The sequence below is a fragment of the Marmota flaviventris genome, chromosome 10 (assembly GCF_047511675.1).
Source record: "Marmota flaviventris isolate mMarFla1 chromosome 10, mMarFla1.hap1, whole genome shotgun sequence".
Lineage (NCBI taxonomy): Eukaryota > Metazoa > Chordata > Mammalia > Rodentia > Sciuridae > Marmota > Marmota flaviventris.
The window spans coordinates 99563131-99588964 of record NC_092507.1 but is presented as its reverse complement, the minus strand read 5'-3'; the positions used below and the strand labels follow the sequence as shown (position 1 = coordinate 99588964).

The 25834-nt window shown below is 41.1% G+C and overlaps 1 protein-coding gene across 1 annotated transcript in view; it reads right to left on the bottom strand.

The window, feature by feature from the left end:
- Positions 1–25834, bottom strand: part of Notch2 (notch receptor 2) — a 160244-nt gene that overhangs the window by 35946 nt on the left and 98464 nt on the right. Inside the window, exons 8-15 of the mRNA XM_027951770.2 lie at positions 25182–25370; positions 24186–24299; positions 23253–23366; positions 21196–21429; positions 8692–8802; positions 4001–4193; positions 2499–2644; positions 562–675 (exon numbers count right to left, since the gene is read on the bottom strand). Of these exons, the coding sequence (XP_027807571.2) occupies positions 562–675; positions 2499–2644; positions 4001–4193; positions 8692–8802; positions 21196–21429; positions 23253–23366; positions 24186–24299; positions 25182–25370 (1215 nt within the window). The remainder of the gene's footprint in view (positions 1–561; positions 676–2498; positions 2645–4000; positions 4194–8691; positions 8803–21195; positions 21430–23252; positions 23367–24185; positions 24300–25181; positions 25371–25834) is intronic.

Sequence of the window (25834 nt, the reverse complement as noted above, 5' to 3'; positions counted from 1 at the left end):
TTAGGATTAGAATGGCAGTTAACAGGAAAACCTTCAGACTCAGAGATTTATGGGCAAATGCTCTATCTCCTACTTATCTTCGTGAGACAGGAAATTCTACATTGTAGAATTATTGAAGACAAGATTAAATAACCCAAAATATAAAAAGTGTTGGAGAACTGTGGGTGTTAACTCAGTGGCAGAGCACTTGCCTAGCATATGTGATGCCCTGGAATTCAATCTCCAGGACAAACAACAACAACAACAAAACAGTGTCTGTCTGACACAGTTCATAAAAACACATGGTCCGTTCAAATGATGAACTAAGTCCATCAGCTACATACCAGATTCCAGTCAGATATAAAGTCCAAACACTAAAGCATTAAGAAGACCAATGTATTTCCCCATCCCAAATTTTCCGAACTCAGGTTGCAGTCAGTGAGGGCAGGAAGGACACCCAAGCAGTGATTCCTCGAGCAGCATCAGGGCCCCACAGACCTGCCTCACTGAAGCTCACAGTGCTCACTGACCTGGCTTGGTCAGACATCCCCTATGCTCACTGCAGGCACCTACAGCACCCACCTGTGTAGGGCAGCACACAGTGGCAAGTATAGCCACTAACATCATCAAAGCAGGTCCCCTGGTTCAGACAAGGATTTGAGGCACATTCATCAATATTCACCTGGCAGTTGTGGCCTGTAGGCAGAAAAGTGAAAACCACACACACACAGTGACTTTCTGTCAGCCTCCTCTTTACCTCAATGACCAACCAGTTCTCTTGGTGGTAAAAATTAAACACCTCTGAAATGGCACTCGTTGTTTCAGACCATTGGAACACCTGCTTATTCATTTTGGTCATATGTCCCTGGCATATAGTCAGTCAGTGAATGATCAATCGGTCAAAAGATGAAAGTAATAACAGTTTATTCTAATGGCCTGAGAGCCTATTACTCCTCCAATTACAAGTAGTTTCTTAATAATAAACCAAGATGCTAAGGGTTGAAACATTTGTTATCTTATCTAAACATAGGCCTTTTTATGCAAAGCTTCTGGTCAGCAAAAAAGAAAATGTTTTTGAATACATAATCAAAGCCTCTGATTTATGCCCACTCTCATTTGCATAGTCTCTACCATCAAGTGGGGTACGTCTGAAGTCAAAAAATTGTTTTTCTCCTGATTCAAAGCATGACATTTAATCCCACTAAATAATGGATAAAAGCAACAAAAGATCAATAGATATAGGATAGTACCCAATATTGCCTACCTTTTGCATTTCTGGTAAAGTTTCACACAAAAAAATAGAAAAACTACAGCACAGTAAAGGAGAAATTGATTATCTAGGAGTATAGAGAACTGGGCTCAGTTGTACTCTAATACTAACTGGGCATAAGAAGTTGGATTTTACATTTTGAGTTTTAGTTTACTCACTGATAAGCATGTCTCAATGAAATAAAGAAAGATGCCTTTGTATCTACAAATTTCTTTGCAAATGTAATGCAATATATCAGAAAATGACTGAAATAGGTCTCAGAAAAATTTCAGTTACAGTTTAAGTATCATCTAAAATGCTTAACATCAGAATTGTTTTAGAGTTTGGATTTTTTGGACTTTGGATACTTGCATACAGATAATGAGACAGAACCTAAGTCTAAACCACAAAAAAAAAAAAAAAAAAAATCAAATTTGTTTCATATACACACATAGCCTGAAGATAATTCCACACAATATTTCTAATGAACCTGTATTTTTTCTTTGACCTGTCATATGAGGTTGAGTGTGAAATTCTCCACCTATGGCAGCGTGCTGGTGCTAGGAAAGTTTCAGATATTGGAGCATTTTATATTTTTGGATTAGGGATGCTTAATCTGTAATCAAATAAAACAGCACTAAAACATGCTGATATAACATAATAGCCAATCACGGTTTTTGAGTGAAGAAATCAATGGGTAATGTAAGCATAAATACAAATGATCTACCCATATATTTATCTCTCATGAGTTTCCAAGTGAAAACTTATAATAGTGCAAATACAAGTGTGAACTCAAAAAAAAGGCTTATACAATTTCACTGCTATGCATTTTTCCAAAAGGCAATAAAAAACTAAATAAAAATACCTTGATGTGTGAAAGAGTTTATGAGAAGGTTCCAAACACAGCTGAGTCTGTGATGTTGCTACCCTAACTAGAAAGCAAAATATTATATTTCTATAGAGCTATTTGAATTACCATAGAATGAAACCTAGACCAATGACCCTACAATTAGGCACTTGTCCAAAGCTGTGTGAGTCTTAACTGAGCATCTTAAATATGAACTGTTTTAACAGCTTGCCTCTCTGTCAGGCTGAAGGCAGAAATTTCATCTATACAAGTAATTTTTCCTCCCCCAAATGTCTCACAAATACTAATTCCTCCATGTTTACCATATGAATGAATGAATGAGAAAACAGAAATGGAAAGAACTGAGCCATGTAGTATGCAATAAGACAATAAGAGACATAAAAGATGTACTTTTGTTTTCACCTTTAAAGCCCTTCTTGCAAGTGCACTTGTATCCATTCACCAGATTGTCACAAGTTCCTCCATTTTGGCATGGGTTAGAAAGACATTCATTTTTGTCCACTTCACAGTTGGTGCCAATCCATCCTGCATCACAAAGGCACTTATATCTAAAAGAAGACCCCACAAAAATGTACAGTAGAGTCAGAGAATAAAATAAAGGAGTTGGTGATGAAATGAGGAGGCAGGAGCTCTTTAGTAAGGTAATCTCATATTCTTCTATGACTCTACATAGAGTCATTGGGCCCATCTGGTATATTCAGTAAAGAGACCTATGTGGTGCTTCCCTAGCTCACCAAGAAGCTAGTGAAATTAATTAATTATAGTGAATTTCATATATAAACAATGACTGGTCATATATATATATATATATATATATATATATATATATATATATATATATTGGGCCACTCTGCAGGAAACACTAAAATGAATAATTTACAAAACTAATTTTATTACACATAAATCTAAGGTAAAACAAACCTTAAGATCCCTAGTTTGTGTTGCAAAACAGACACCTAGAAATAAGACAGTAGCAAAGACTTTAAGACACAATGAATAACTCCCTGGATGTCTTACATCTGAGTCTTGCTTTACTCTGCCTCAGAAAGCACCCAGGGTGTTGATCAAGAAAGAGCATAAAATAAAGGCATCTGAAATATACAGTATCGTACTTGAATATCAGTATCACTTAGAGAGTACTATCAGGAAATGATAGCTATGTTTCACAGGAGATTTGTGGGAAAAGGGTAGATGGAAGGGGGTGTTTTTAAGGATGTCATACTCTGAGACATGAATACCAAGTTAACTCATTTTGAAAAAAACTTTATTTCCTAAAACACTCTCATTCTTTCACCTATTGTAAGTGTGGAAAATGGCAATGTCTAAAACCGTGTCTTATGGCAAGCACAATAAAAGTGAAGACCTTCTCAGAGAACCTAAGGTTACGCTGTGGTTCTAAAAATTACCAATACATTATACAACTCTGAGGGACATGCCAACTGCAAATGTTTTATCAGAATCATGTCTAAAGTTGGCTGAACCAGTTCCACTCCAGAGTACACACAAGTACTATGATGAACAAAGGTAGGCTGTGTTTAAAAAGTCGTTAAAAAATGATGCTAGAAAACTCCTCAGAACTCAATCTTGTAATAAGTTCTAAAACACAATTGCCAAAGACTCATGAAATAAGCCTGGACTCCTCCCATGAGGTCCTTATACTACTTATGTAAAGGAGACAATCCTCCTTACTTTCTTCCCAGGTCCTCCACCATGGAAGGCGGGGCTAGCTTCCATAGACAAAGTGATAAATTAGAAGAGTTTGTGGCAGTTTGTTTCCAAAACCTTCAGCCAAATTGCAGGACAAGTATCCAAATGACTTCTGCAGGCTATCACCAACGCCAAAAGCCAAATGGCTTGACACAGGTCAACAGACAGGAACCGGCCAACATATGGCAGCTACTCACCCACTGAGGCCCCCAGTACAGTTGCCATGGATGCATGGACTGCTCAGGCACTCATTCACCTGAGAGTAGCAGCTGGGGTGATGAGGCCCCTCGGGGCACATGCAGCGGAAACCATTCACATCATTGATACACGTTGCACCCTTGCGACAAGGATTGGAGGCACACTCATCAATGTCGATGTTACATCTCTGCCCTGCAGAGAAGGGGATGCTGTTAGTCAAATCCCAGATATTCAGGAGCACATCCAGAACTGATATACACACAGGGTGACACTCTTCATCTGCACAGGCTATGAGGTGCCTTGGAACACCAAATGTCAAGGTTTAAGGAATAGTTACTGGGAGGTGGAGTTGACCTAGTTGTTCTGTGCGTGTATGCACATGTAACAACAGTACATCCCACTATCATGTATGATTATAATGCACCAATAAAAAAATTTAAGTAATGAGACACTTAAGAGCACTTAATACCATTCAAGGAAGTTGCAGGGGGCATTGGCAGTTGTTAATGAAGAAAAGTTAACACAAGAAAAGTGCTATACCATGTTGTCATGTATTTCTTTCCATTTTCACCTTAGAAATGGAGAAACCTCACAAGGTTTGAAGAGAACCTCAGAGGTCAGCAAAGATGGCTGCTCCTGATGCTGCTGCTGTAAGCACACTCCCAGAAGCCTCTGGAACGTGCTTTCCACTGGCTTACCACCAACTCACTTTTCAGTTAGTCAACCTCTTCCATGTCTATGGAAGAGGTGAACTAGAATGCTATGTCAATGGACTATTAACTTAGTTTAATGATGAAATTGATTAAAAAGAAAGGCATTTTGTTTTGATTCTTAAGAGTATCATTTACTCCATTTTCTGCCTCAAAAAGTAGAGTTTCTAAACATAATTTTATGGCTCCCTAAAAACTAAGAAAACACCATTATCTCTCAGTCTAAACAATGGTTCTCAAACTTTAATGTGCAAAATAGCCACTTAAAGTTCTTGCTCAAAATGAGATCCTTAGGCCCTACTGCATAGATTGTGATGGGTGGGGCCCAACAGCCACATTTTAAAACAAGCAGGTGGTTCAAACATTAGGTTGAGAAATTCTGCACTAAACACTTATACTTTTCATTCTTTAACAATGTTGATAGATGCTGGGAGTACGTGAAACTGAAATGAGTGTGTTCTTCTTCCAAGCCATACCCAAGATTGAACTTTGAAAAGAAGTCTGCAATAGCCTAGTTTTTCACTGTCATTTGGGTGAATAATGTGACAATGGGCCAGTTATACAAGTGTTTTTAGTTGTTAAATTTACAATAATTGAGATTTGACTATATATTCGAAAATGATGTGAAATTTTTAAATTGCCCATAATTCTGTAAATAAATGGAATCAAGCAACTGCCATGAAGGAACATATGAATTACCAAGAATACAATTTTCTGACTCAGATAAAAAATACACATTTTTTTAAATGTAAGAAAGAGCAACCCTGCATTTAGAACAGGAAATTCCAAATGAAATAGACACACACCCTTTAAAGTATGGGTATTAACATTTTTTTCACTCTCTGTTGCTCTCTAAACCATTATTGGTGGTTCTTGTGGTGAAGACCCATAATCTGGAAGTGGATGCTATTTTTCTCTAAGTGTTTTATTAATAACTCGTTTTAAAATGCTATTTCCTTGGCCTTGACCACTGATTCTTTTAGATGTTTGCCAATGGCACCAAAATATGAACCACAGCTCTTCAACTGCTAGGCTGTCCATGGCTTGCAATCCAGTAGAGTATGAAAGGAAACAGCCATCCACTTGTGGTCCTTTTTGGGAAGCATCTCCACAGATGCTCTCAAGTTTTCTTCATTCATTTTTGTTTGTTTGTTTTGATTGTGTTTTTTTGGCTTTGTTTTATTTTGTTGAGAGATGGTGTCTCACTATGCAATTCAGGCTAGTGTTCAAATCTTGGGCTCAAGCCATCCTTCCACCTCAGCCTCTTGAGTCTCTCCTCTCCTCTGCCCTCCCGTTTCTTTCCCTCTCTTTTTTCTTTGCAGTGCTGGTCATCAAACTTGGGGCCTTGTACATGCTGGGCAAATATTCTACCACTGAACTACACTCCCCAGCCCTTCATTTGCTTTAAAATTCTTCCCAGAACAAATTTTCAAGCAATCTTTTTATGAGAGTTTTAAGTGGCTTGTGCAGTCTTCAGCAGTGGCTCCACCAGAAAGGTCATGCCTTCGTGGAATGTCCACAGGGCACCAAAAATGCTCAGTGCAATCATGTCTGTTGTGGGGCTCAGCAATTTTTTTTAAATATATTTTTTTAGGGGCTGGGGTTGTGGCTCAGTGGTAGAGGGCTTGCCTAGCACATGTGAGGTGCTGGGTTTGATCCTCGGCACCACATAAAAACAAATAAATAAAACAAAGATACATATCTTTTTTTTAGTTGTAGTTGGACACAATATCTTTGTTTTATTTATTTGTTTTTATGTAGTGCCAAGGATCAAACCCAGTGCCTCACATGTGCTAGGCAAGCCCTCTACCACTGAGCCACAACTCTAGCCCCTGGCTCAGCAATTATTGAAATGAGAAGTTACCCTGTCTTTCCTACTTGGTAGGTACTTAATGAATTCTCAATGAACTGGTGTTTAGTCCAGGCATTAGGGTCTGGGTTGAATAACAGAAGTGCTTTATTTTGAGTACAATTCACTCAACTCATTCATCCAGCAACATTTATTGAGTGTTCTTCTGTGCTAGATATTGCTAGAAGGATAATAAAGGGAAGTTCCTGCCTTCTGAGAATTCACAGCCCTCTCTGCAACTCACTAGCTAAGGATATGGGCATATCAAGCTCTGTCTCTCAGCTGCCTTATTTATTAAATGAGGATGGCAGAACTTCCTTTCTAGACTATTGGAGAATTCAAGATAACGAATGTGGTGCTATGTAAAACTGAAAAGTAGTTCACAGGATTATCACATGATTCCTTTCTTTCTCCTATTTATTCAAAAAGTATCAAGAAATCCTTTTTGAATAAAACAGAGAACTTAGTCTTAAAGAAAGAAAAAAACAAAAACAAAAACATCCCTTAAGTCTTTTAAAGCTGTTATTAAAATAATAGGGGGAATGTATTAAATTAAAACAGGGGAAAGAATAAAACACTTTTCATTTACCACTCGTGAGTATACACCACAGTCATCTTAGATATTTTCAGCTACTGATTTAAAAAAAAAAAAATGTCAGACACAGAAAACAGTTCCAAGAACAGGGTACCGCCCAGTAATCAAAACATTCCATTTCTTGGTTATGCAGTTTCATACTTCACCTTAAGTTTATTTAGAATATTTCTAGCCCTATGCGCCCTCCCTCCTTGACCTTGCTGGGTTGCTGAATGTTAAAAAGAGAAAGAATATGATGCACTGACATTTGAGAAAACAAATAAGTAAGTCTTACATAAATCCACAAATTAACCAGGGCTCTGGGATCAGATGTCTGGGGTAGAATACACTGATAACATCACTTCACCTCTCTAAGCTCTGGATTTCTCATCAATACCAGAGGAACAAAAACAGCTGTGACAATTGTGATTTGGCACTTAATTTGATGCATAGCTCAAAATATGTGCTAGCTATTTTCTTCATACTACCCATTTAACAACAGTGCACCTATTATCCTAATAGCAGGAATTTCCATGCATTCTGTTGGCTGCCACCTAATACTGGAGTGACAGTTTTCAGGATGCACAAGTCCATCAGGCCACCACTCTACTGCATGGTCTTGGCTTGAAAGCTTTCATCATACTTGGCTTCTCGTTGATTTCCAATGAACAAGAATCACTGGAGCTACAAACATTCCTGTCTAGCAACAACAGTCATACAAACTGGAAAAGTGCTTGTGAACTAGAGAACACATGGCAATGGCAGACATTCTTCATTTGGCTCCTGCTGCCTCTGCCAAAAGCTCATAAGGAGTCTCTCACCTGAAGTGCAAATGACCACATGGTCATTATTAAAGGGTATTACATTAGGGCCTACTTGTCTGTGGCACTGACAGGAAAGAATAGAATACATTGTGAATCCCTCTCATGGTGCCTGTAGCAGCTTAGATGTCAGTGAGGGGCTAGGTTTCCTCAGTAGCCTCAGGAACTTTTTACAGGAAGGTAAAAGGAAAGGTAATATTAACAAGGAAAGAGGAGAGAGATGCATGGATGTGCCCGTGTACACGGGTTTGCATGTGCTAGTGTTCTAGCTATTTGTACTTCAGTAGGAATGACTTGCTAAGCTATTTTAGCCATTTACTTTCTTCCTCCTGCACAGAAAGATCTTGTTCATGCAGGCAAATTAAGGTGGTCCCCTCAAGTTACAATTTTATTAAATAGTCTCCCCAAAAGAGGAAGGACATGAGACAAAAAGTGCTGTTTTGCAAGTTTACCTCGCATATGGATTTACAGAAGGTACCAACTACTGCTTGCAGGAAAATAAAGTTGGCTTTGGAGGTAACTTAACTCAAGCACAATGATGGTAAAACCTAATAAATGAAATATAGCATGTTTCAGTTTAAGGAAGATTTATGAGCAGAAAACTGGATCAGAGAAGTACAGAAGCAGATTTCAAACCTTCCAGAGACACCAAGAAACAAGAGACATTTGAAAAGTGATTTTCCCTCAGATGTCCCATTTTCCCAAAGTGATGGGGCTGAAGTGCAGGAAGCATTACCTGTGAATCCTGGCAAGCAGACACAACTGTAACGATTGATGCCATCCATACAAGCACCATGGACACAAGGGTTGCTAGCACAGTCATCAAAATTGATTTCACAATTAATCCCTAAAAGGAGAATCAAAGAGAAATCATTCCGTATTATCACAGATACAACCCAGCTTTTGTCTGTGATGCTGTGGAGTAAGAAGTCTAAATGTAATCCAGGCAGCCCTGGATAGAACACAGCAGCACTTCTCAAAGTACAGTACACAGACTCTTTCAGGAGAACCTTGAAGTCAGAAGGATTTTATTACTCACAAATAGCTATTTAGCTATTACTTGCTTTTTTTTTTTTTTTTTTTTTGCTGTGTTGATATTCACACTGATGTTTGCAAAGGCAATGGGGATAAAACTGCTGCATGTGGTGGGACTCAGGCAGTGGAACTAAATTGTGCTAGTAGTTACTGTATCTTCACATCCATGCTGCCCACAGTTAAATAAACACAAGAGACAGTTCACCTAAGAATGGCTTTGGCAAAGAGATTAAAACTATAAACATCGTAACTTCATTAAATCTTGAACCTCAAATGTACCTCCCCTGTTATGTGTGATGAAAGGGGAAGCACAGAAGGATTTCTGTGCATACAAGTGTGAACATCATGTCAGAAGAAGCAGTCATGCAACTGTTCAAGTTGTGAGCTGAAATAGCTGCCTTCTGTATGAAACCCCACGTAGTTGAAAGAACAACTGACAGATAAGCCAAAGTTCATCAGACTTGAGTGCTTAGCAAATATTAAGTGAAAGAAAGAAACCTGTCATTTTGAGGGAAACAACTGATAGCACTTCATGCTGAAAATAAATTTGGGCTTTAAAATCAAAATTAGAATTTAGAACTTGGATCCATCACCTTAAGCTTGACACTGAAGATCAATGCTAAAAGCTAAGCTCAGGATGATCTTTAAACAAATATGGAATTGCCTTTACTGTTGCACTGTCTTATTCTGTTCTGTTCCACAGATGAACAGAAGGGTCTAGCTGTGCTGACACAGGCTTGGTTGTAAATATGGATAACGAAAGAGTAAGGCTATATCAATCATTAGTGTTACCATGGTATTGTACTGGTAAAGTAATTTAACACTCATGATTTCTCACTATTTATTGAACATGGATTTAATGATGTTTCCTAAGTTATCATGGAAGAATATGTGGGTAGTAAAAACAGTCTAACAATAAAAACACAATAAGAATATAAATAAACAATTTCTAGAACAAAATGTCATGATTGATTCATTCACAAATTTTATTTTTTTATTAGTAATTACTATGGTATTAAAAATTTATTGGGCCATTGTGTGCAAAGCAGCTGGCCTTGCAGTTTTGTGATTTTTTTGCTAATTCTCTCAGGCAAGCTTTAAACCCAGCCGTGTTACACCATTTTACAAATGGCACTGCTGACTTGCCCAGCTTCAGTGAGGCCTTGTCTTCTTGTTCACAGCTCTGTGTTCTTTACAGCAAGCCACGCTGTCTTTCTATGTTAAAGAGGCTCTCATGCCGCACTAGCCATAAATGAGAAAAGGATTCCCATACTCCCATGTACAAGTTACACACGTAGGAGATGTGTAACCCTTGTCTAACCCTTGACTGACAACCCATCTTTGTCCTCAATCCATGAAGGCAGCCCCATGAAGTCTTTAAATCCAATGTAGCTCTAGCCCCAGGGCCATAGTTTACTTGAGGAGGAACTGACATCTGTATCAGGTCGGGCCAATGAGCTCCTATGTAGAAATGTGACCTATGTGACCACTGAGCTACAAAATGCCTTGCTTTGTGCTATTTTCCCGACAGCCCAATAATTCCATTCTTGCTTAGAATCTACATAAGAGACTTCTGCGAGCCTTCACTAAAATTGTCTATTTTGTTGTTTGTTCATGGTTCTTTAAGCTAGCTCAAGTTGAGTTTTGTTTCCTGAAATCCATAGAAACTAATTACTCAAAACAGTTTTATCATCATAATAGCATAGATAAGAGAAGGCACTGATACTCTGAGTAGTGTCTCTCCCTTTAAGGACCCAGCATGTGACTACTGCAACTGTAGTTAGCAAGTTGTAACACATCACTTCCATCCAGATCCCATCCAAGTGCTAAACCATCAACACAGAACATTCAATAAATGGATTGGGATTCTAACTCTAGGAAGAGTCTATTCATAATGCCTCAATTAATGGATGTTCCAAGCAGGCCCCTGGCACATGTCAGTTCTTTCTCTACCCACTACAGACCAACATTTCTTTCTATTTTTTTAATTGCTTTTATTTTTTAAATACATGACAGCAGAATGCATCACAATTCTTATAACACATATAGAACACAATTTTTCATATCTCTGATTGCATATAAAGTATGTTCACACCAATTCATGTCTTCATACATGTACTTTGGAAAATGATGTCCATCACATGCCACCATCATTGCTAACTCCCTGCCCCCTCCCTTCACCTCCCACCTCTCTGCCCTATCTAGAGTTCGTCTATCCCTCCCATGCTCCCTCTTCCTACCCCACTATGAGCCAGTCACCTTATATCAGAGAAAACATCCGTCTTTTTTTTTTTTTTTTGGATTGGCTAACTTCACTTAGCATTATCTCCTCCAACTGCATCCATTTACCTGCAAATGCCATGATTTTATTCTCTTTTATTACTGAGTAATATTTCCTTGTGTATATGAAATTTTTTTAATCCGTTCATCTACTGAAGGGCATCCAGGTTGATTCCACAGTTTAGCTATCGTAAATTGTGTTGCTATAAACATTGATGTGGCTGTGTCCCTGTAGTATGCTGTTTTTAAGTCCTTTGGGTATAGACAGAGGAGAGGGATAGCTGGGTCAAAGCCCTAATCTTCATCATGTGGGATTAGGCCCCAACTTCCTTAATAAGACTCCTACAGCACAAGAATTAAAACCAAGAATCAATAAATGGGATGGACTCAAACTAAAAAGTTTTTTCTCAGCAAAAGAAATAATCTGTGAGGTGAACAGAAAGCCTACATCTTGGGAGCAAATTTTTACCCCTCACACATCAGATAGTGCACTAATTTATAGGGTATATAAAGAACTCAAAATGATAAACACCAAAAAAAACAAATAACCCAAACAATAAATGGGCCAAGGACCTGAACAGACACTTCTCAGAAGAGGATATACAATCAATCAACAAATATATGAAAAAATGTTCATCATCTCTAGCAAGTAGAGAAATGCAAATCAAAACGACTCTAAGATACCAGTCAGAATGGCAGTTATTATGAAGAAAAACAAAAATAAGTGTTGTAGAGGATGTGGGGGAAAAGGCACACTCATATATTGCTGATGGGACTGCAAATTAGTGAAGCCAATATAGAAAGCAGTATGGAGACCAACATTTCTTTACTTTGCTGGCAGTTCTTTGCATGAATTTTTTTAATAGCTGCAGGAATGGATTTGGCAGGGCCCTGAGACCTTCCTCGCTTCCCTCTCCATGCTGCCTGCTACAGAATATTCATATTTACCCCTTGCCTCTTAGTGACAGCTACTTATACCATGCCCTCCCTAGAAAACACACCTGATGCCTTCTGGCATAATGATGTAATCCCACAGGAAACAAAGCGCTCATCAACCCACCTCTCATCCAGGTTCCCAGCATGGCTGTTATAACCAGAATGACAGCAAGGCCCACAGTAACACCTCCATTCTAAAGGCCATGAAAGTACTGGTAAATCTCTCAAATTTCTTTTCATAAAGCAATTCTCATGTTGGAGACCAGCCCTGGAGCAAAGTGCTTTTGGAAGGTTTTACAAAGATCTACAAGCCCTTTAAGGGACTTATCTAAACGTGGGGAGGGGCAGGCCTTCTCAGCTCTGAAGGAATGGGATGTGTTTCTTATGCTCAGGCAAGTCAAAAAGGACTTTGTTTTCAAACTTGGCATGTGTGAGGGCCTGGATGAAGACCAGGGCCTTTTACAAGTTTGAAGAAATAGATTTGGAAATAACACTATAAAATGAAGGCAGCTAACCATGTCCCCTACCTCTGCCACCCACATAGACCATTTTCCTTAAGTCCAGGTTGATTTCTCAATAAATTTCCCCTGATATTGGCAATTTTTCTTCTAGCAAAGGCACACACTGGTTAATCTTCCACTAATACATTTTCCTTTGATCTGGAACATAGTACTCCCTCTATTAATCACAGGTGTGTCCATAATTATTCCTATAATATGTAAAACAGAAGCCAGTGAAACCTGTGAAATGTTCTCTCAGAGAAAACAACTCCAAATTCCACACAGAAGGAGCAGCAGATTCTCCCCCTACCATGTAGCCTTCAACCACAGTCAGGGAATAGCACTGGACTCTAAGGACAGACAGCAGTGTCTATCCATTCTTCACAATTACTAACTATGTAACAAAGTGTGTCCTCTCCCTTAGAGTCTCCCCAATGCCTGAAGACCCAGTAGATATAAGCAGCAAAAGAAAACCATCAAAATTAAAGAGACTGAACATGAAAGAAAAAAAAAAAAAGGTGAATGGAAGGAAGGAAGGAGGGAGGGATGGAAAGAACACAGGCAATTCTCAATAAAAGTGACTTAAAGAAAATTCATCAAGCCACAAAGATAAGACACATTTCAATTCTAAAAATAATCTTATATTTTTTATGCTAAGTGTAAGCTAGCCAATCCCTAAAAAACAAATGCCAAATGTCTTCTTTGATATAAGGAGAGCAACTAAAAACAGAGCAGGGAGGAAGAGCATGAGAAAAAGATTAACATTAAACAGGGAGGAGAGGTGGGAGGGAAAGGGAGAGAGAAGGGAATTTGCATGGAAATGGCAGGAGACCCTCATTGTTATACAAAATTACATATAAGAGGATGTGAGGGGAAAGGGAAAAAAATCAAGGGAGAGAAATGAATTAAAATAGATGGGGTAGAGAGAGAAGATGGGAGGGGAGGGGAGGGGGGATAGTACAGGACAGGAAAGGCAGCAGAATACAACAGTCACTAGTATGGCAATATGTAAAAACGTGGATGTGTAACAGATGTGATTCTGCAATCTGTATACAGGGTAAAAATGGGAGTTCATAACCCACTTGAATCAAATGTATGAAATATGATATGTCAAGAGCTTTGTAATGTTTTGAACAACCAATTTAAAAAAAAGAATTGTAATGCAAAAATAAAAATAAATTTAAAAAATAAATAAATAAATAAACCTTCACTCTGAAATAAATGGGGATAAACACTCAAAAAAAAAATAATCTTATATTTTGAAGTGATATGCCTCCATTAAATGAAACACACACACACACACACCACACACACCCCCCACTGGAATGGCACAATTATTGTCTCTAACTTCTCCCCAAAGTAGAACCATTTATGTTGGAGATATTCATGCTTGTGGCTTTGGCTGTGCCTCTCAGAATCAGAAATATTTTTTAGGTATCTGTGCAAATGTCAAAAAAACTGGAGAGGTAAATTGTGTTTAAGAAATGAAAATCCGGACCACCGACAGAAAAGGCCCAGTGGCCCAGGGCGGGACAGAGCTTCCAATCACTCCTGCAAGGTAGGCGGGCCTGCAACCCAGCGGCAGAAGAGGAGCAGCCGCCTGCTGAGAGGCTGAGCCGCCCCCTCCCCCTGCGCCAGCATAGTAGAGGGAACTGGGACCAAAGACAGAGCAGGCCCAGCGGCCTGCTGAGGGGCAGAGCCGCCCCCCACCCCCCTCGCCTGCCAGGTAGGGGAAGGGTGACCACCGACAGAAAAGGCCCAGTGGCCCAGGGCGGGACAGAGCTTCCAATCACTCCTGCAAGGTAGGCGGGCCTGCGACCCACTGGCAGAAGAGGAGCAGCCGCCTGCTGAGAGGCTGAGCCGCCCCCTCCCCCTGCGCCAGCATAGTAGTGGGAACTGGGACCAAAGACAGAGCAGGCCCAGCGGCCTGCTGAGGGGCAGAGCCGCCCCCCACCCCCCTCGCCTGCCAGGTAGGGGAAGGGTGACCACCGACAGAAAAGGCCCAGTGGCCCAGGGCGGGACAAAGCTTCCAATCACTCCTGCAAGGTAGGCGGGCCTGCGACCCACCGGCAGAAGAGGAGCAGTCGCCTGCTGAGAGGCTGAGCCGCCCCCTCCCCCTGCACCGGCATAGTAGAGAGAACTGGGACCAAACACAGAGCAGGCCCAGCAGCCTGCTGAGGGGCAGAGCCGCCCCCCACCCCCCTCGCCTGCCAGGTAGGGGAAGGGTGACCACCGACAGAAAAGGCCCAGTGGCCCAGGGCGGGACAGAGCTTCCAATCACTCCTGCAAGGTAGGCGGGCCTGCGACCCACTGGCAGAAGAGGAGCAGCCGCCTGCTGAGAGGCTGAGCCGCCCCCTCCCCCTGCGCCGGCATAGTAGAGGGAACTGGGACCAAACACAGAGCAGGCCCAGCGGCCTGCTGAGGGGCAGAGCCGCCCCCCACCCCCCTCGCCTGCCAGGTAGGGGAAGGGTGACCACCGACAGAAAAGGCCCAGTGGCCCGCGGCGGGACAGAGCTTCCAATCACTCCTGCAAGGTAGGCGGGCCTGTGACCCACTGGCAGAAGAGGAGCAGCGGCCTGCTGAGAGGCAGAGCCGCCCCCTCCCCCCCGCGCCTGCAAGGTAATCGGAACTGAGACCACCATCAGAACAGGTCAGACCTGCAACCGAGAGACAGAACAGGCCCAGTGGCCTGAGGAAGGGTAGAGCCGCCCCCCCCACACGCCTGCAAAGTAGGCGGACCTGCGACCCACTGGCAGTACAGCCCCAGAGGCCTGCAGAAGGGCAGTGCCGCTGCCTGCGCCTGCAAAGTAGGCAGAACGGCGACCACCGACAGAACAAGCCTAGCGGCCCGCAGAGGGACAGAGCCGCCGCCCGCGCCTGCAAGGACGGCGGACCTGCTACCGACTGGCAGAGCAGGCCCAGCGGCCTGCCGGCGTGGTAGGCACATTGCCCCAATTGGCAGAGGGGCAGAGCCGCCGCCCGTGCCTGCGAGGGAGACTTTGCAACTATACAAGACCAATATAAATATATAGGGGGAAAATTCAATAGCACAACAGTTTCACCAAGAAGAAAGGAACGCGAACAGTATGAAGAGACAAGGAAAGAAAGGACCACAAGCATTGCAGGTCAACTCAACTTTAGAAGAGGTAATAGCTGCAGCTGATGGAATGTCAGATAAAGAATTCAGGATATACATGCTTCAGATGATCTGGAGTCTCAAGGAAGACATCAGACAGCAAAATCAGACAATGAAAGATCACTTCAACAATGAATTACATAAACAAATCCAAGAAGCAAAAGATCAACTATACAGGGAAATAGAGGTTATAAAAAACAAACAAACAGAAATCCTAGAAATGCAGGAAGCAATAAGCCAACTTAAAAACTCAATTGAGAATACTACCAGCAGAGTAGAACACTTAGAAGACAGAACATCAGACAATGAAGATAAAGTATTTCAACTTGAAAAGAACATAGACAGCTCAGCAAGACTGTTAAGAAACCATGAGCAGAACATCCAAGAAATATGGGATAACATCAAGAGACCAAATTTAAGAGTCATTGGGATACAGGAAGGAACAGAGTTTCAAACCAAAGGAATGAGCAATCTATTCAATGAAATAATTCGAGAAAACTTCCCAGACTTGAAGAATGAGACAGAACCCCAAATCCTAGAAGCCTACAGGACGCCGAATGTGCAAAATCATAAGAGACCCACACCTAGACACATTATAATGAAGATGCCCAACATACAGAACAAGGAGAGAATTTTAAAAGCTACAAGAGAAAGGAAGCAGATCACATTTAGGGGTAAGCCAATCAGGATAACAGCTGATCTTTCAACACAGACTCTGAAAGCTAGAAGATCCTGGAATAACATATTTCAAACACTGAAAGAAAATGGGTTCCAACCAAGAATTGTGTTTCCAGCGAAATTAAGCTTCAGGATGGAAGATGAAATTAAAACCTTCCACGATAAACAAAAGTTAAAAGAATTTGCAGCTAGAAAACCATCTCTTCAAAACATCCTTGGCAAAACATTACAGGAAGAGGAAATGGAAAATAACAATGAAAACCAACAGTGGGAGGTAGGACACTAAAGGGGGAAAAATAATCAAAGTGGAAAACAAACCATGTTTAGTAACATAAATAAACAAATATGGCTGGAAGAACAACCCATATCTCAATAATAACCCTAAATGTTAATGGCTTAAACTCACCAATCAAGAGACACAGGCTAGTAGAATGGATCACAAAACAAGACCCAACAATATGCTGCCTACAGGAGACGCATTTGATAGGAAAAGACATACATAGGCTGAAGGTGAAAGGTTGGGAAAAATCATATCACTCATATGGACTTCGGAAACAAGCAGGAGTATCCATACTCATATCAAATAAAATAGATTTTAAGCCAAAGTTAATCAAAAGGGATAAAGAGGGACACTACATACTGCTCAAGGGAACCATACACCAACAAGACATAACAATCATAAATATATATGCCCCAAACAATGGTGCAGCTATGTTCATCAAACAAACTCTTCTCAAGTTCAAGAGTCTAATAGACCACCATACAATAATCATGGGAGACTTCAACACACCTCTCTCACCACTGGACAGATCTTCCAAACAAAAGTTGAATAAGGAAACTATAGAACTCAATAACACAATTAATAACCTAGACTTAATTGACATATATAGAATATACCACCCAACATCAAACAGTTACACTTTTTTCTCAGCAGCACATGGATCCTTCTCAAAAATAGATCATATATTATGTCACAGGGAAACTCTTAGACAATACAAAGGAGTAGAGATAATACCATGCATCCTATCTGATCATAATGGAATGGAACTGAAAATCAACGATAAAAGAAGGAAGGAAAAAGAATATATCACTTGGAGAATGAACAATAGGTTACTGAATGATCAATGGGTTATAGAAGACATCAAGGAGGAAATTAAAAAATTCTTAGAGATTAATGAAAACACAGACACAACATATCGGAATCTATGGGACACATTGAAAGCAGTTCTAAGAGGAAAATTCATTGCTTGGAGTTCATTCCTTAAAAAAAGAAAAAACCAACAAATAAATGATCTCATACTTCATCTCAAAATCCTAGAAAAAGAAGAGCAAAACAACAGCAAAAGAAGTAGAAGGCAAGAAATAATTAAAATCAGAGCTGAAATCAATGAAATCGAAACAAAAGAAACAATTGAAAAAATTGACAAAACTAAAAGTTGGTTCTTTGAAAAAATAAACAAAATCGACAGACCCTTAGCCATGCTAGCGAAGAGAAGAAGAGAGAGAACTCAAATCACTAACATACGGGATGAAAGAGGCAATATCACAACAGACACTTCAGAAATACAGAAGATAATCAAAAATTATTTTGAATCCTTATACTCCAATAAATTAGAAGATAGTGAAGGCACAGATAAATTTCTTAAGTCATATGATCTGCCCAGATTGAGTCAGGAGGATATAGACAACCTAAACAGACCAATATCAATTGAGGAAATAGAAGAAACCATCAAAAGACTACCAACTAAGAAAAGCCCAGGACCGGATGGGTATACAGCAGAGTTTTACAAAACCTTTAAAGAGGAACTAATACCAATACTTTTCAAGCTACTTCGGGAAATAGAAAAAGAGGGAGAACTTCCAAATTCATTCTACGAGGCCAACATCACCCTGATACCTAAACCAGACAAAGACACTTCAAAGAAAGAAAACTACAGACCAATATCTCTAATGAACCTAGATGCAAAAATCCTCAATAAAATTCTGGCCACTCGGATACAAAGGCACATCAAAAAAATTGTGCACCATGATCAAGTAGGATTCATCCCTGGGATGCAAGGCTGGTTCAATATAAGGAAATCAATAAATGTTATTCACCACATCAATAGTCTTAAAAATAAGAACCATATGATCATCTCGATAGATGCGGAAAAAGCATTCGACAAAGTACAGCATCCCTTTATGTTCAAAACTCTAGAAAAACTAGGGATAACAGGAACATACCTCAATATTGTAAAAGCAATCTATGCTAAGCCTCAGGCTAGCATCATTCTGAATGGAGAAAAATTGAAGGCATTCCCTCTAAAATCTGGAACAAGACAGGGATGCCCTCTCTCACCACTTCTGTTCAACATAGTTCTCGAAACACTGGCCAGAGCAATTAGACAGACGAAAGAAATTAAAGGCATCAAAATAGGAAAAGAAGAACTTAAATTATCACTATTTGCAGATGACATGATTCTATACCTAGCAGACCCAAAAGGGTCTACAAAGAAACTATTAGAGCTAATAAATGAATTCAGCAAAGTGGCAGGATATAAAATCAACACGCATAAATCAAAGGCATTCCTGTATATCAGCGACAAATCCTCTGAAATGGAAATGAGGACAACCACTCCATTCACAATATCTTCAAAAAAAATAAAATACTTAGGAATCAACCTAACAAAAGAGGTGAAAGACTTATACAATGAAAACTACAGAACCCTAAAGAGAGAAATAGAAGAAGATCTTAGAAGATGGAAAAATATACCCTGTTCATGGATAGGCAGAACTAACATCATCAAAATGGCGATATTACCAAAAGTTCTCTATAGGTTTAATGCAATGCCAATCAAAATCCCAACGGCATTTCTTGTAGAAATAGAGAAAGCAATCATGAAATTCATATGGAAAAATAAAAGACCCAGAATAGCAAAAACAATGCTAAGCAGGAAGTGTGAATCAGGCGGTATAGCGATACCAGACTTCAAACTATATTACAGAGCAATAGTAACAAAAACAGCATGGTACTGGTACCAAAACAGGCGGGTGGACCAATGGTACAGAATAGAGGACACAGAAACCAATCCACAAAACTACAACTATCTTATATTTGATAAAGGGTCTAAAAGCATGCAATGGAGGAAGGATAGCATCTTCAACAAATGGTGCTGGGAAAACTGGAAATCCATATGCAACAAAATGAAACTGAATCCCTTTCTCTCGCCATGCACAAAAGTTAATTCAAAATGGATCAAGGAGCTTGATATCAAATCAGAGATGCGCCGTCTGATAGAAGAAAAAGTTGGCTACGATCTACAGTCGGTGGGGTCGGGCTCCAAATTCCTCAATAGGACACCCATAGCACAAAAGTTAATAACTAGAATCAACAAATGGGACTTACTCAAACTAAAAAGTTTTTTCTCAGCCAAAGATACAATAAGAGAGGTAAATAGAGAGCCTACATCCTGGGAACAAATCTTTACTCCTCACACTTCAGATAGAGCCCTAATATCCAGAGTATACAAAGAGCTCAAAAAATTAGACAATAAGAGAACAAACAACCCAATCAACAAATGGGCCAAGGACCTGAACAGACACTTCTCAGAGGAGGACATACAGTCAATCAACAAGTACATGAAAAAATGCTCACCATCTCTAGCAGTCAGAGAAATGCAAATCAAAACCACCCTAAGATACCATCTCACTCCAGTTAGATTGGCAGCCATTATGAAGTCAAACAACAACAAGTGCTGGCGAGGATGTGGGGAAAAGGGTACACTTGTACATTGCTGGTGGGACTGCAAATTGGTGCAGCCAATTTGGAAAGCAGTATGGAGATTTCTTGGAAAGCTGGGAATGGAGCCACCATTTGACCCAGCTATTCCCCTTCTCGGTCTATTCCCTAAAGACCTAAAAAGAGCATGCTACAGGGACACTGCTACATCGATGTTCATAGCAGCACAATTCACAATAGCTAGACTGTGGAACCAACCTAGATGCCCTTCAATGGATGAATGGATAAAAAAAATGTGGCATTTATACACAATGGAGTATTACTCTGCATTAAAAAATGACAAAATCATAGAATTTACAGGGAAATGGATGGCATTAGAGCAGATTATGCTAAGTGAAGCTAGCCAATCCCTAAAAAACAAATGTCAAATGTCTTCTTTGATATAAGGAGAGTAGCTAAGAACAGAGTAGGGTCGAAGAGCATGAGAAGAAGATTAACATTAAACAGGGATGAGAGGTGGGAGGGAAAGGGAGAGAGAAGGGAAAATGCATGGAAATGGAAGGAGACCCTCAGAGGTATACAAAAGTACATACAAGAGGAAGTGAGGGGAAGGGGAAAAATAATACAAGGGGGACAAACGAATGTCAGTAAAGGGGGCAGAGAGAGAAGAGGGGAGGGGAGGGGAGGGGAGGGGAGGGGAGGGGGGATAGTAGAGGATAGGAAAGACAGCAGAATACAACAGACACTAGTATGGCAATATGTAAATCAATGGATGTGTAACTGATGTGATTCTGCAATCTGTATATGGGGTAAAAATGGGAGCTCATAACCCACTTGAATCAAATTGTGAAATATGATATATCAAGAACTATGTAATGTTTTGAACAGCCAACAATAAAAAAAAAAAAAAAAAAAGAAATGAAAATCCCCAACCCAACATAACCAAAGCAGGCTTACCTGATGTGCCCGGCTGGCAGTTGCACTGGTAGCCATTCACTAGGTCAATGCAGCGCCCATCATTCAAGCAAGGGCTGCTATAACATTCATCAATTTGGTCACTGCAGATGGCACCCATGTACCCGGGGTTGCAGATGCAAGTGTAGGAATCAATCCCATCCTGGCACTGGCCATGGTGGCAAGGATCAGGGTCACAGTTGTCGATGTTCTCCTCACATAATACACCAGTGAAACCTTGGGAAGGAATTTTACCAAGGAATCTTCAAAGCCAGATACCACACACCTGAACCCAAGAGCAATTAATCTATGTACCCTACACATTCCACATCTGAATGAATATTACTGCTGGTTTTGAGCAGTGGGAACTGGTTGTTTGTTTTGATTTAGAAAGTGGGCCTGGGGAGCTGTGCTCAAAATAAAGAACATCAGATTGGCAGGACTAATGCACTTTGAGACTGATAACTAATTTCACTGCACAAAGGCTGTTTTAACCTCAGCCTCCCGTCTTACTGGGTTTCAGGGAAGCTACTCTTGACTTTTTTTTTTTTTCTTTTAATATCTGATTTCTTTTTCTCCCAAACCCAAAACATATGTACTGAATAATGGTTCATGAACCTAGTGTTCCCAATTCTGACTTTCTGACTTTGGAGGACAGGGAACTTTATTCTGCTTCACCCCTTCCAAAGCATTAAGCATATACACGAGATTTTTAATAAATACCTGTTGAACAAAACAAGTGAGTGTAACAGTTATGAGCATTTAAGTGAAAAAGGGTGTTCCTCCTTTCAAGATTTAGATATGCCCACATTCTTCCCCTTCCCAACAGACTCTAGGAGGCCTATCCTCCTTTAAAAAAGTGAATCCAAGCTGGGTGTGGTGTGCACACCTGTAATCCCAATGGCTTAGGAGCCTGAGGCAGGAGGATCATTAAGTTCAAACCCAGCCTCAGCAACTTAGCAAGGCCTTAAGCAACTTAGTGAGACCCTCTCTCAAAATAAAAAACAAAAAGGGCCGGAGGTATGGCTCAGTGGTTAAGTGCCCCTGGGTAACCCCCACCTTCCTCCCAAAAGGTGATTTTTAGCCTCTCTCCAGTGAGGCTTAGGTGTGACAAGAGGACAAATACTGGAGTTTCTCCAATGAAAGACAATAGGTTATTTTTAAAAGTTCAGTGGCTCATTGGAGTTGACCTCACCAAGGAGGTCTAATATAAAAACAGTAGCACTGTGTGTGATTTTGTGACTGTTTGCTTTTCTACAATCAGAAAGAAATCATTCGTTCAATGACTACAACTCTTTACAAATTCTTCTAAATAAATTTGAATTATATTTATAACTGTCTTGAATTATATTTTTAACTTTTTTCCTCAAGCAGTCAGATAATAAAGGCTATCATCTTTTCTAATAATGTTTAGGCTTTCTAGACATTACTTATCTACAAAGAAGCAAACATGTAAAAGGGGCATTTGACTTAATAAAATATTCTCCAAAGTAAAAAAAAAAAAAAGGCCATAGGTTCACAGATCTGTTCATCTCTGTGAACAGATGCTTTGGATTCTAATACCAGAAGTCAGCAAGGAAACCCTAACTTCCTAGCCAGAGCTCTTGCCTGTTGGCTACATACCTAAGAGCCACGGTGTCTGAGCGTCCACACCTGCACACACTCAGCCTGTAGATTCCTAAGCCTTTTCAGGTCACTGGCCTCAAGAGACAAAAAGGACAACTATAGAGAAGTCCCAGTGCAACAGCTTTCCATGGGAATCCTACTTTCCCAAATGAGTCAGTCAAGCCAGCTGGAAGCTCATTGCTCTCCATGTGCCAAAAAGACATGGACATCAGTGGAATATCCAGGCCAGACCACTACCATGATGGAAGAACAGGGGGTATAGGAGGGAACCATGAGAACATCAGAAAGTCTGCTATCAGCAGCTCTAACACAGGGCAGCCCCTGAGTGTTAGAGCAGAGGCCCCTCTGTCTCTAACACAGAGAAGCTATCAGAGGACTGTTGCCATCTTGTGCAGAGGAAATTCCTGGGGGATGACAAGTAAGCAGGCACTTACCAGTAGCACACTGGCATTCGTAACCATTTGGGTGATCAATACATTTGGCCCCATTCAGACACGGCGTACTGGAACAGTCATCAATGTCAATCTGGCATACTGGCCCCGTGAAACCTTGGGGAGGCAAAATAATGACCAAGTCAAAGTCTATCCTGTGTCTTTCTTACTTGTTGAGTGGATGATACCTATGGAGGTGGGTTAGGTTACCACTAGAGCCTATGTTGTGGGTCAACCCAGTGACCTCCCTAGCAAGTGATTCTCCCTACACAGTGGTTCTCCCTAGCAGGTGACCAGGATACCTGGGAGAAACTCAGGGTCAGAAGCCCTCTTGTCTCCACCATTGCTCCTTTAGAGTGATATCAGCTCTAGAGGGAGCAAGAGAAAATGAAATGCTACATAGAGCCCTCAAATGAGCACCCAGATCTTCAGAGACAAAGGGACCCTCTCTCTGGAGACAAAGTAGGCAGGCCACAGTTGCTGGGAGACAAGTGGCACGTCTTCAACAAAAGCATGAAGGGAAATAACAGAGGTTCTTGCAGAAGAAACTGGATGCATGTTGTCTGTTTGGATTTGTGGGGTGAAAAAAATTTCAAAACAATAAAACCTCACAGAGGGGCTTCGAGAGTATGACCCATACGGGGAAAAAGGAATCCTGAACAGCCTACAACCGTGGCTTCTGTGGGAGTGAGAGCTCTGAAATACACACACAGACAGAGGTCATGGACCATTCCAGAACAGACTTGGACCTCCATCCACAAAGGACTTGGAAGATAAGCTAGCTAAAGCAATTCCCCATCCCTCCACACACGCCTCTCACCAAGTCCTCATTTTAATGATTTCCTCATGCATAGCCCACACACATGCTCCCTCCCTTCCCATGGTCAGTAGGCTTTGTGCTTCAGAAGGAAACAGGGCCAGGTGGTGGGCACTTACCAGGGGGACAGAGACACTGGAAGCGGTTGACTTTGTCCACACACTGCCCATTGTTCACACAAGGGTTGCTCTGACATTCGTTGATCTCTAGTTCACAATGCACACCTTTGAAGCCTGCACAAAACAGACCACATATGGCTCAGAAAGACACAGAGGTGGACTCCAGCCAAGAAAACACAGTGTGCAGAGATGGCTACTACTTCTATGAGCATGGATATTACTGCCAAGACTAAGGGACTCTGCCATGTCAAGAAATAGTTCCTGTAATTAGGTTAATGGATAATGTGAAAGACCTTTGTCACTGTGAAGAGGTGACAGGGGCTACCTCATAAGACACTGGTGAGACCTAACATGCAAACAGACTCTACAGTGCTTTCTGTGTCAATGCACACATTCCAGACAGTGCCAGACACAAAGTGTCCCTCCCCTGAGTTCTTAAATGCCACCCGAGTGGGTTGCTACTATAATCAAGGTGTAAGTCAAAGTCAGGGCATGGTCCACAGCTATAACAGCTGGCATCCTTCATCAGCCAAAGCAGCCACCTCAGCTGTCACGTCACTAGTGTTAGTTGGGCCTCTGAGGATTCAAGAACTATCTCTGCAGAAGAGCTCCAGGGCACCACTAAGCATATGCTGCAGGTAAGATCCAGTTCCATTAATGGAATGGGACGTATTATGCAATACATTGGAGGATCAGGAAAGTTAGCTATTTTTTAAAAAGTCTTATAGTATATCGCCTCTGATATGTTCTGTGGTATGCATCTGGCTTTGACACAAAGAGCTTGTTCAATTTGGTCGACATTGCTCTGCCAGTTCCCATCTTGCACGCTTCTCTGTAAGAAAGAAAGATGCCTGGGAGCCCAGACATCCTAAAGAGACCAGTCAGGGAATGAAATGCTGATACAGTGCATGGACTCCCCCTGGTTCCTGAGTGCTCCCTAGGACAAGTGCAGTGCCACCTCTCATCTCACACCCCAGCATGAAGGCATACATTTACCTGGCATGCACAGGCAGGTGAAGCCTCCAATCTTATCCAGGCAGGTGGCATCATTCTGGCAGGGGTCTGAATGACACTCATTGATGTCCATCTCACAGCGAGGTCCCCCATAGCCCTTGAGACACTCGCAGTGGAAGCTGCCATCTGTGTTCACACACCTGCCAGCATGCTCACAAGGATTGCTGTTGGCTGCAAGACACAAGCACCAATTATCAGGACCCAAGCACAGGTCAGAGTTTCCACAAATGCAGACTACAGAAGAGCATCTGACGACGTATTTCCTAAGCTTTCTACCTTCTCATGTCTTACATAACTTACAAAGAAAAAATAAAAATAAAAAAGGAATAGGCAATCTTTACTCTCGTGCCTTTCTGTATTCTCTTTTTTTGGGGAGCATGGGTACCGGGGACTGAACTCAGGGGCACTTGATCACTGAGCCATATCCCCAGCCCCATTTTGTATTTTATTTAGAGACAGGGTCTCACTGAGTTACTTAATGACTCACTTTTGCTGAGGGTGGCTTTGAACTCACAATCCTCCTGCCTTAGCCTCCCAAGCCATTGGGATTACAGGCATGCGCCACCGTGCCAGGTTTTCTGTATTTTATAGTCCAATCTGCCACTGAGGAAGGCTTTATAAGAAAAATCAAGTAT